This window comes from Oncorhynchus kisutch, unplaced genomic scaffold (genome assembly GCF_002021735.2).
Source record: "Oncorhynchus kisutch isolate 150728-3 unplaced genomic scaffold, Okis_V2 Okis02a-Okis13b_hom, whole genome shotgun sequence".
In the NCBI taxonomy this organism is placed as follows: domain Eukaryota; kingdom Metazoa; phylum Chordata; class Actinopteri; order Salmoniformes; family Salmonidae; genus Oncorhynchus; species Oncorhynchus kisutch.
This window is the reverse complement of record NW_022261979.1, coordinates 1,546,089-1,558,352: the sequence shown is the minus strand read 5'-3', so window position 1 is coordinate 1,558,352 and position 12,264 is coordinate 1,546,089. Positions and strand designations below refer to the sequence as shown.

The following is a 12,264-nucleotide window of genomic DNA, read 5'->3' as shown; positions in this document are numbered from 1 at the left end:
CCCTGACATGGTACCACTGTCATATACCCTGACATGGTACCACTGTCATATACCCTTACATGGTACCACTGTCATATACCCTGACATGGTACCACTGTCATATACCCTTACATGGTACCACTGTCATATACCCTTACATGGTACCACTGTCATATACCCTTACATGGTACCACTGTCATATACCCTTACATGGTACCACTGTCATATACCCTTACATGGTACCACTGTCATATACCCTTACATGGTACCACTGTCATATACCCTTACATGTTACCACTGTCATATACCATTATACCCTTACATGGTACCACTGGCCTATGCCCTGACATGGTACCACTGTCATATACCCTTACATGTTACCACTGTCATATACCCTTACATGTTACCACTGTCATATACCCTTACATGTTACCACTGTCATATACCCTCACATGGTACCACTGTCATATACCCTTACATGGTACCACTGTCATATACCATTATACCCTTACATGGTACCACTGTCATATACCCTTACATGGTACCACTGTCATATACCCTTACATGGTACCACTGTCATATACCCTTACATGGTACCACTGTCATATACCCTTACATGTTACCACTGTCATATACCCTTACATGTTACCACTGTCATATACCATTATACCCTTACATGGTACCACTGTCATATACCCTTACATGGTACCACTGTCATATACCCTTACATGGTACCACTGTCATATACCCTTACATGGTACCGCTGTCATATACCCTTACATGGTACCACTGTCATATACCCTTACATGTTACCACTGTCATATACCATTATACCCTTACATGGTACCACTGTCATATACCCTTACATGTTACCACTGTCATATACCCTTACATGGTACCACTGTCATATACCCTTACATGGTACCACTGTCATATACCCTTACATGGTACCACTGTCATATACCCTTACATGGTACCACTGTCATATACCCTTACATGGTACCACTGTCATATACCCTTACATGTTACCACTGTCATATACCATTATACCCTTACATGGTACCACTGTCATATACCCTTACATGGTACCACTGTCATATACCCTTACATGGTACCACTGTCATATACCCTTACATGGTACCACTGTCATATACCCTTACATGTTACCACTGTCATATACCATTATACCCTTACATGGTACCACTGGCATATGCCCTGACATGGTACCACTGTCATATACCCTTACATGTTACCACTGTCATATACCCTTACATGTTACCACTGTCATATACCCTCACATGGTACCACTGTCATATACCCTTACATGGTACCACTGTCATATACCATTATACCCTTACATGGTACCACTGTAATATACCCTTACATGGTACCACTGTCATATACCATTATACCCTGACATGGTACCACTGTAGTGTATTTAGCTGCTGCTTGGAAGTCAGTTGTAAAGACAGCTCTGTGGTATTGTCCTGCAGATATGACTCCAGCTAGTCTCACTGTGAGAGGAGAACTCTGAGGGGACGGTATTATTAAGTCCCATGGAAAAGAGGGCTGTACAAACCAAACCCTCTGCCTCTGATCCTGAGCCGTTCTCTCTGCTCTGCACTGAGCTGACCTGAGAGACTGTGTCTGTCTGGCTGCTTGACCACGTCTTGCCAGATCGGCAGGCTTGGCACTAGCGCTGCTTTAACCTCACCTCACTTAACCTCACCATCACCGAGACATCTCCAGCCTCGATCTCAGCTCCACAGTGGAGGGCTTCAGTTCACCGTCACCGAGACATCTTCTCCAGCCTCGATCTCGGCTCCACAGCGGAGGGCTTCAGTTCACCGTCACCGAGACATCTTCTCCAAGCCTCGATCTCGGCTCCACAACGGAGGGCTTCAGTTCACCGTCACCGAGACATCTTCTCCAGCCTCGATCTCGGCTCCACAGCGGAGGGCTTTAGTTCACTGTCACCGAGACATCTTCTCCAGCCTCTATCTCGGCTCCACAGCGGAGGGCTTCAATTCAGCGTCCAATCTTTTAACAAGCCAACCGCCCACCCACCCGCCTGCCTGCGCATTTATTGGACAGATGCCAAGTGCAACCCGCTGCCTGAGTAGCCCAGTAGAGTAAGAGGGAAGGCATGAGAGGGAGGCAGCTGATCTGGACTGAACAGACTGAGTCCCCCATTCTGTTCTCTTGTGAAGACTATTTTATTGACTGAGTGCTGTTCCAGTTCTAATAGACCCTTGTTTCTGGGACTCTCTGCCTGGTTGTCTGTCTGGTCTCTGGGACTCTCTGCCTGGTTGTCTGTCTGGTCTCTGGGACTCTCTGCCTGGTTCTCTGTCTGGTCTCTGGGACTCTCTGCCTGGTTGTCTGTCTGGTCTCTGGGACTTTCTGCCTGGTTTTCTGTCTGGTCTCTGGGACTCTGCCTGGTTGTCTGTCTGGTCTCTGGGACTCTCTGCCTGGTTGTCTGTCTGGTCTCTGGGACTCTCTGCCTGGTTGTCTGTCTGGTCTCTGGGACTCTCTGCCTGGTTGTCTGTCTGGTCTCTGGGACTCTGCCTGGTTGTCTGTCTGGTCTCTGGGACTTTCTGCCTGGTTTTCTGTCTGGTCTCTGGGACTCTCTGCCTGGTTGTCTGTCTGGTCTCTGGGACTCTCTGCCTGGTTGTCTGTCTGGTCTCTGGGACTCTCTGCCTGGTTGTCTGTCTGGTCTCTGGGACTCTCTGCCTGGTTGTCTGTCTGGTCTCTGGGACTCTCTGCCTGGTTGTCTGTCTGGTCTCTGGGACTCTCTGCCTGATTGTCTGTCTGGTCTCTGGGATTCTCTGCCTGGTTCTCTGTCTGGTCTCTGGGACTCTCTGCCTGGTTCTCTGGCTGGTCTCTGGGACTCTGCCTGGGTGTCTGTCTGGTCTCTGGGACTCTCTGCCTGGTTGTCTGTCTGGTCTCTGGGACTCTCTGCCTGGTTGTCTGTCTGGTCTCTGGGACTCTCTGCCTGGTTGTCTGTCTGGTCTCTGGGACTCTCTGCCTGGTTGTCTGTCTGGTCTCTGGGACTCTCTGCCTGGTTGTCTGTCTGGTCTCTGGGACTCTCTGCCTGGGTGTCTGTCTAGTCTCTGGGACACTTGGTTCATGCGTACTGGACGTCTCTCCCCTAATGGATTATCTAAGTGGATATGGTCTCCTGTTCCTCTAGCAGCACAAGAGGCAGCTCAACTCCCACTGTTGTAAGGTAACAGTCAGGGCTTTTCCTTCCTTATCTCCTTCTCTCCGTGACTCAGTTGACTGAATATGTCCTATTGAGGTCTGCCTTGAGCAAATGTGGAGTGATGTAGTTGGCTGTGAAGGAATGGATTTGATTCAGGTCCCTCACAATACAGTTTTACAGACTTATTCTGAGCATTGATGATATGGAACTCTAGCAAAGTGACGCTGGTGAGTAGTGAATATGTTTGGAGCGTCATTTAGCATGGCATTCAGTGTGCTCCCATTGTAATGCTGTTGAGTTACTGTCAGACGGTTTGTTTTTAAAGGTAGTAGCTATTAGCTAGTCAACAGAAAGTATTACTTTATACAACGTTTAGGCAGCAACACCGTGAACACTTTTGTTATTAGAGGCAACAGGGCTTTGTTCATTTGTCTGTAACCTGTTAACAGACTGGTCAGGTTTGTGTTGTGTGTTTTGGAGAATGACCAGGACACGTGGTCCCCATCTTATTGTTCTTGTCTGTGTGGTGTGTTCTGGAGAATGACCAGGACACGTGGTCCCCATCTTATTGTTCTTGTCTGATTTACTGCTGCTATCACACATTATTTATTTATTTATTTATTTAACCTTTATTTAACCAGGTTAAACCCATTGAGGTTAAAACCCTATTTTGCGAGGGAGACCTGGCAAGAAGGCAAAACAGGGAAATAGCAGCGTGTCCATAAAACATCACAGAAAAATACAGAATACACACAAAAGACAAAGTGTCACAAGTTAAAGATACAATTGAAGATAAGAAACAACTGCAGTTTTCACAAACAGTGTTGTCAATCAGAGTCTTAACAGGCAAAGACACTAACTCCTCTAACTTTACCTTCTGAAACATGTTCCAGGATGAAGTTATTGTTTTCCCATCTCAGTTCTAGCCTTAGGAACAGACAAGGACAGCAGCGACTGTGAATGAAGACTATATTGAGTGACTGATCTGGGCATTAAAGAACAGAGGTACAAAGGCAGCATGGCAGCTAGGACTAATGCTGTTTCCACAAATAGCCCTCCCTCCCTGAGAGAAAGACAGAGAGAGACAGAAAGGGAGAGAGGGAGTGTGAGGGACAGAGAGAGACTGTGGGGTCATGGGACATCGTTTATTGCCTGTATTTAGGATGGAGGACCCTCCACTTCATATCTGTTCTTTGTTTAGTTGGGAGGAGACACTCCAGAGTTCTCAGCATCCAGAAGAATGTTCGGCTCAGTGAATTGCCTGCATTCTGTTCAGACTGGACATTGGATGACAGAACGGAGGATAGAACACAGAACATTGGGGTCTGAGTTAATGCTGGCTGAAAGGTATTGTCAGAACAGTACAGAACAGTACAGTAGAGTCGACCCACATCTCCTCTCATTGTGTGCTTCTATAAATGGCTTATTCCTCTAATGCCTATTGCAGGTCTGAGGGGAGGGACGCTGTTTCATGTGTTTGAGCAGTTTCCCCTCTTTTAGTGCCTGTCCAATGGGTTTCCATGTGCTGTGGACCAGAGGCATAACATCACTGTAGCAGATCCAGGCTGGGTGGAGGGGAGGGACGCTGGTTCATGTGTTTGAGCAGTTTCCTCTCTTTTAGTACCTGTCCAATGGGTTTCCATGTGGACCAGAGGCATAACATCACTGTAGCAGATCCAGGCTGGGTGGAGGGGAGGGACGCTGGTTCATGTGTTTGAGCAGTTTCCTCTCTTTTAGTGCCTGTCCAATGGGTTTCCATGTGGACCAGAGGCATAACATCACTGTAGCAGATCCAGGCTGGGTGGAGGGGGACCGCTGTCTGCTTTCCCTACTCTGTATTCCTTAAGGTCCTGTGTGTGTACCATGTTGTCTGCCTCTCAAATGGCTCCCTATTCCCTTTATAGTGCACTACTTTAAACAAGGCCCATAGAGCTCTGGTCAAAAGTAGTGCGCTATATAGGAAATAGTGAGCCATTTGGTATGCATCCTATGTACTGTAGCTCAGGGCAAGAGGATGTAGCTGGTTACAGGGGAAGGTTGTTGTAGTACTCAGCTGTGTGAAACCCACCCTGTCAGCTAACAGGACAGCTCTGGAAACCAAACCATCAGAACGTAGCAGGACTTAACAGTGAAGGACATGGACCTTGTGGCTGTAGCTACGCTGCAACAATATCCATCCCTGAATTCTAGTGGGGAAGCCTGTCACCTTGTACAGTAACAGTACAGTACAATAACCTCTACAGTGTTTATCCAGCGTATCTCTCATCCTCGTCTCTCCCCTCTCAAAGCCACAGCACCACAGGTTTAGGTCTTAGGAGATGCTAAACTGAACTAAACTATAGTTATGTTCCTGACTCCTGAAGTCTGATAGTATCACAGACACACACACACACAGTGACAGTGGTTTGTTCTGTCTCTCTGCAGTCAGATATTGGAGGAGGAGAAGCTCCAGCAGAAGGAGAGGACACGTATGGAGATGAGACGTCAGGTCTCTGTGTCCTGGGACTCAGGGGGGCCCGACGAGGCGCCGCCTAAAGTAAGAGCTTGCACACACACACAGATAGAGAGAGAGTCACATGCACACTTTTATACACACACACACAGAAGTACATTAATAGACACACACACACACACACAGAAGCACATTAATAGACACACACACACACAGAAGCACATTAATAGACACACACACACACACACACACATAAGCACATTAATAGACACACACACACACAGAAGCACATTAATAGACACACACACACACACACACACATAAGCACATTAATAGACACACACACACAGCAACTTTATGCTTTGGCCACGAGGAGGTCACAGACGTCATCATCAACACCTATCTTGGCAGTCAGTCTGTCAGTTGGCTGCTCCCATTACAAGAGGAGTTTTCATGGTATGACACCTGTAAACACTGTACATAAATACAACAGTACAGTCAAGCTCGAGGCTTTAGTTAGTGACTCCCTCAGGAATTACACATAGAGTCAGGTGGAGTCTACATGCTTGGAGCCACAACTTCATTTCTTTTGGTCAGACTGTCTGTCCATTAGACATTATTCTGAGGGAAACGTTCTTCGTAGCTTCACCTCTTCCATCCTCTAATGTTATTTAGAGAGCTTTCATTTTCTATCTGATATACTAATGTCATTTCTGTTCCCAGTTTTCTCTCTGCTGCAGCTGTTCGCCTTATCTAAAGCCTTATCTATTGTTAACTCATGGTCCTATTCTCAGGAACTAGTCTCCGCCATGGACAAACACTGCTGGCTGCTGTGACTGAACAGCTCTGTGTATAGCCACCATATCAACTCAGCAAAAAAAAGAAACGCCTTCTCACTGTCAACTGTGTTTATTTTCAGCAAACTTAACGTCCATAAATATTTGTATGAACAAAGCAAGATTCAATAACTGAGACATAAACTGAACAAGTTCCACAGACATGTGACTAACAGAAATGTGTCCCTGAACAAAGAGGGGGTCAAAAGTAACAGTCAGTATCTGGTGTGGCCACCAGCTGCATTAAGTACTGCACTGTATCTTCTCCTCATGGACTGCACTAGATTTGCTGTGAGATGTTACCCCACTCTTCCACCAAGGCACCTGCAAGTTCCCGGACAATTCTGGGGGGAATGGCCCTAGCCCTAACCCTCCGATACAACAGGTCCCAGACTTGCTCAATGGGATTGAGATCCGGGCTCGTCGCTGGCCATGGCAGAACACTGACAGTCCTGTCTTGCAGGAAATCACGCACAGAATGAGCAGTATGGCTGGTGGCATTGTCATGCTGGAGGGTCATGTCAGGATGAGCCTGCAGGAAGGGTACCACATGAGGGAGGAGGATGTCTTCCTTGTAACGCATAGCGTTGAGACTGGCTGCAATGACAACAAGCTCAGTCCGATGATGCTGTGACACACCGCCCCAGACCACGACGGACCCTCCACCTCCAAATCGATCCCGCTCCAGAGTACAGGCCTCGGTGTAACGCTCATTCCCTCGACGATAAAACCAGAATCCGACCATCGCCTCTGGTGAGACAAAACCGCGACTCGTCAGTGAAGAGCACTTTTTGCCAGTCCTGTCTGGTCCAGTGACTGTGGGTTTGTGCCCATAGGCGACGTTGTTGCCGGTGATGTCTGGTGAGGACCTGCCTTACAACAGGCCTACAAGCCCTCAGTCCAGCCTCTCTCAGCCTAATGCGGACAGTCTGAGCACTGATGGAGGGATTGTGCGTTCCTGGTATAAATTGAGCAGTTGTTGTTGCCATCCTGTACCTGTCCCGCAGGTGTGATGTTCGGATGTACCGATCCTGTGCAGAGTGTTGTTACACGTGGTCTGCCACTGCGAAGACGATCAGCTGTCCATCCTGTCTCCCTGTAGCTCTGTCTTAGGCGTCTCAGTACGGACACTGCAATTTATTGCCCTGGCCACATCTGCAGTCCTCATGCCTCCTTGCAGCATGCTTAAGGCACGTTCACGCAGATGAGCAGGGAACCTAGGCATCTTTCTTTTGGTGTTTTTCAGAGTCAGTAGAAAGGCCTCTTTAGTGTCCTAAGTTTTCATAACTGTGACCTTAATTGTCTACCATCTGTAAGCTGTTAGTGTGTTAACGACCATTCCACAGGTGCATGTTCATTAATTGTTTATGGTTCATTGAACAAGCATGGGAAACAGAGTTTAAACCCTTTACAATGAAGATCTGTGAAGTTTTTTGGATTTTTACAAATTATCTTTGAAATTTGAGTTTAAAACCACCATTTCTCTTCTAATACTGTGTGATGACTATTGATGGGAACTATTTTATCAAGAGACTATTTTATCAAGAGACTATTTTATCAAGAGAATCTTTTATCAAGAGACTATTTTATCAAGAGACTATTTTTCAGGGGACTATTTTATCAAGAGACTATTTTATGTGACTACACTGTCCCCCCCCTTATTGACTACCTTGCTGTTCTCCTCCACTAACGACCCTGCTCTCTTCCCACACTGACTATCCTGCTCTCTTCCCACACTGACGACCCTGCTCTCTTCCCACACTGACTACCCTGCTCTCTTCCCACACTGATGACCCTGCTCTCCGCCCCATTAACGACCCTGCTCTCTTCCCACACTGACTACCCTGCTCTCTTCCCACACTGACGACCCTGCTCTCCGCCCCCACTGACGACCCTGCTCTCCGCCCCCACTGACGACCCTGGTCTCCTCCCCCATTAGATCCTCTACCAGCTCTCTGCTTACAGCTTATCACCTAGCTGGCTTTGTCTTCAGCAATGTTCCATCATGTCTCAATGTGCTTGTTGTGCTCTGTCTGTGTGTCTGACCACATCTCCCTGTGTCTCAGTGTCTCTGTTCCCTTGTCTCCCTCCGTCTTGTCTGTCTGGTCCCTCCCGTCTGTCTGGTCCCTCCCGTCTGTCTGTCTGCCTGTCTGTCTGTCCGTCTGTCTGTGTCATCATCATCATGCTATACCTCCCTGTGCTTTGGCTCTCAGCCCTCCCTGTGCTTTGGCTCTCAGCCCTCCCTGTGCTTTGGCTCTCAGCCCTCCCTGTGCTTTGGCTCTCAGCCCTCCCTGTGCTTTGGCTCTCAGCCCTCCCTATGCTTTGGCTCTCAGCCCTCCCTGTGCTTTGGCTCTCAGCCCTCCCTATGCTTTGGCTCTCAGCCCTCCCTATGTTTTGGCTCTCAGCCCTCCCTGTGCTTTGGCTCTCAGCCATCCCTGTGCTTTGGCTCTCAGCCCTCCCTGTGCTTTGGCTCTCAGCCCTCCCTGTGCTTTGGCTCTCAGCCCTCCCTGTGCTTTGGCTCTCAGCCCTCCCTGTGCTTTGGCTCTCAGCCCTCCCTGTGCTTTGGCTTTCAGCCCTCCCTGTGCTTTGGCTCTCAGCCCTCCCTGTGCTTTGGCTTTCAGCCCTCCCTGTGCTTTGGCTCTCAGCCCTCCCTGTGCTTTGGCTCTCAGCCATCCCTGTGCTTTGGCTCTCAGCCCTCCCTATGCTTTGGCTCTCAGCCATCCCTGTGCTTTGGCGAGCACCCCCTTCCCCACCACAGGTAGTACTACACCTTCCATGCCCCCTGTGGTTGTCAGGTCCTCTACCCCCACCTCCACACTGAAAGGCTGCAGCCACCCCAAAAGCAGCAGCTGACCCATGCAGTCCACAGATCCATACATGCCGGTGGGACAGGACAGAGGGCCACAGCATTAAATAGATCAGAGCTGTAAAGGTTTTGACATACGCCAGTCTAGTGGTGTCTCTCTGAAAGAGACACTGTCCAGCTCCAATCCAGGGATTTCAGTGTCAAGTTATGTAGACAAATCACTGGTTGTTTCTCATAGGGCTCCTGTTAGGATGCAACAGTGATCCATTATAGTGCTATTTCACTTTGACAAGAGACACAAAATGGCTTCAAATCTAGTTAGATGATTATTGTGGATTTGTTCCAAGCTGTGGGCTAAATACATACACTGAATATGATGGCAAACACACTAGAGTAACATGAACACACATTTAGAATTAAATAATGTTTTGGTCCATCGTAGATTTAGTGATTTTCTTTGTTGAATATTGTGACACTAAGCTGTTTGGAAAGCGGCATGTTGTCTTAACACATGCTAACACAATGTGCCTTGGCCTTGAGGGGGAAATGCTGTGGAAATGTCCTCAGGTTGTCACTCACTTTCAGAGCCTGTGTAGGATGCTTGTGTAATCGTTGTCCCAAATGGCACCCTTTTCCCCTATGTAGTGCACTACTTTTGACCTGGGCCCAGAGGCCTCTGGTGGAAAGAAGGGCACTATGTTAGGGAACAGGGTTCCATTTGGGATGCAGTATGCAGTACTGTACAGCAGGATGACGTCTACTGTTGTTCTACCATGAAAACATGCTGCTCTCATTGGTCCTTTTTCAACACGGTTGGTTGATGCTTCCGTTGTCGTCATCTTAGCCATCCCAACGTTGTGTACAACCATGTAGAATGTTTCTATTGTACCTATTCTAAATGAGTATCTGAACTGTAAATTGCACATCATTTCCTGTTTCATTTCCACCGTGTTGTCACATGTTGTAACTTACAGCCTGTTCTGTTTCGTTCACTGTCTTTTGCTAATCGGGAGGTTTGGCCTCGAGAAGCTTACTGTGAAAAGGTCTGTAAGGTAGATGTCTCGCTGTGATTAAATATAAGGAAAGTCTGAGTGCAATGCTCAGTGGAGGAGGAGATTGTTGCCTGCCTGCCTATCAACATGTCACCCTGAATTGGAGATGATTATTCTACCCTCATCCTCCCCCCCCCATCCCACACCAAAAATAACCATCAACTCTACTAAGTCCAACACCAGAACTCTCATATAACAATTTTGTGAATGTTGAACTAACTGCCTGCTTGTTTCATAGCCTTTCTTTGTTTCCCTTCTGGACAGCTCTAACACTGTCCACACACATTGCATCTGTAGTATGTGTGTGTGTGTGTGTGTGTGTGCGTGCGTGCATGCGTGCGCACGTGCGTGCGTGCGTGCGTGCGTGCGTGTGTGCACCTAGCTCTATCTAACCCAGACCTAGCTATGGAGATGAAACAGCAGCATGTATTTAACAGAGCTCTCTGTCTCTCTCTCTCTATAGCCCAGCAGACCAGGGTACCCCAGCCCACGCTCCAGTGAGGGGTTCTACCCCAGCCCACAGCACCTGGGGCAGCCCACCCACTACCAGGTAGAGCAAGGAGAGCTGGTTCACAGGGGGGCAGGTAGCCTAGCGGTTAAGAGCGTTGGACCAGTAACCGAAATGTTACTGGTTTGAATCCCCTAGCCAACTAGGTGAAAAATCTGTCTGTGCCGTTGAGCAAGGCACTTAACACTAATTGCTCCTGTAAGTCACTCTGGATAAGAGTGTCTGCTAAATGACTCAAACGTAAATGTTAAATGTGTTATAACATCATAACCACTAGCAGGTAGAGCAAGGAGAGCTGGTACATTGTGTTATAAAGTAGTTATAACATCATAACCACTAGCAGGTAGAGCAAGGAGAGCTGGTACATTGTTATAAAGTAGTTATAACAGCATAACCACTAGCAGGTAGAGCAAGGAGAGCTGGTACATTGTGTTATAAAGTAGTTATAACAGCATAACCACTAGCATGTAGAGCAAGGAGAGCTGGTACATTGTGTTATAAAGTAGTTATAACATCAACCACTAGCAGGTAGAGCAAGGAGAGCTGGTACATTGTTATAAAGTAGTTATAACATCATAACCACTAGCAGGTAGAGCAAGGAGAGCTGGTACATTGTGTTATAAAGTAGTTATAACATCAACCACTAGCAGGTAGAGCAAGGAGAGCTGGTACATTGTTATAAAGTAGTTATAACATCATAACCACTAGCAGGTAGAGCAAGGAGAGCTGGTACATTGTGTTATAAAGTAGTTATAACATCATAACCACTAGCAGGTAGAGCAAGGAGAGCTAGCAGGTAGAGCAAGGAGAGCTGGTACATTGTGTTATAAAGTAGTTATAACATCATAACCACTAGCAGGTAGAGCAAGGAGAGCTAGCAGGTAGAGCAAGGAGAGCTGGTACATTGTGTTATAAAGTAGTTATAACAGCATAACCACTAGCAGGTAGAGCAAGGAGAGCTAGCAGGTAGCGCAAGGAGAGCTGGTACATTGTGTTATAAAGTAGTTATAACATAACCACTAGCAGGTAGAGCAAGGAGAGCTAGCAGGTAGAGCAAGGAGAGCTGGTACATTGTGTTATAAAGTAGTTATAACAGCATAACCACTAGCAGGTAGAGCAAGGAGAGCTAGCAGGTAGAGCAAGGAGAGCTGGTACATTGTTATAAAGTAGTTATAACATCATAACCACTAGCAGGTAGACCAAGGAGAGCTGGTACATTGTGTTATAAAGTAGTTATAACATCATAACCACTAGCAGGTAGAGCAAGGAGAGCTAGCAGGTAGAGCAAGGAGAGCTGGTACATTGTTATAAAGTAGTTATAACATCATAACCACTAGCATGTAGAGCAAGGAGAGCTGGTACATTGTTATAAAGTAGTTATAACATCATAACCACTAGCAGGTAGAGCAAGGAGAGCTGGTACATTGTT

At 47.2% G+C, this 12,264-nt stretch overlaps 1 protein-coding gene across 14 annotated transcripts in view; it reads left to right on the top strand.

Annotated features, from left to right (window-relative positions):
* Positions 1 to 12,264, top strand: part of ptk2ab (protein tyrosine kinase 2ab) — a 143,500-nt gene that overhangs the window by 114,244 nt on the left and 16,992 nt on the right. For 10 of the 14 annotated variants that reach the window (XR_004206617.1, XM_031811737.1, XM_031811733.1 and 7 more), the window contains 2 exons: positions 5,606 to 5,717; positions 10,791 to 10,877. Coding sequence is in view for 13 of the 14 variants with exons in the window: in XM_031811737.1 (XP_031667597.1) it covers positions 5,606 to 5,717; positions 10,791 to 10,877 (199 nt within the window). In the remaining variant the exon portion in view is untranslated. Of the gene's footprint in view, positions 1 to 3,018; positions 3,206 to 3,284; positions 3,409 to 4,624; positions 5,029 to 5,605; positions 5,718 to 10,790; positions 10,878 to 12,264 lie in introns of those variants that run through there. The other 4 variants (XM_031811740.1, XM_031811742.1, XM_031811744.1 and 1 more) reach the window with 4 other exon arrangements.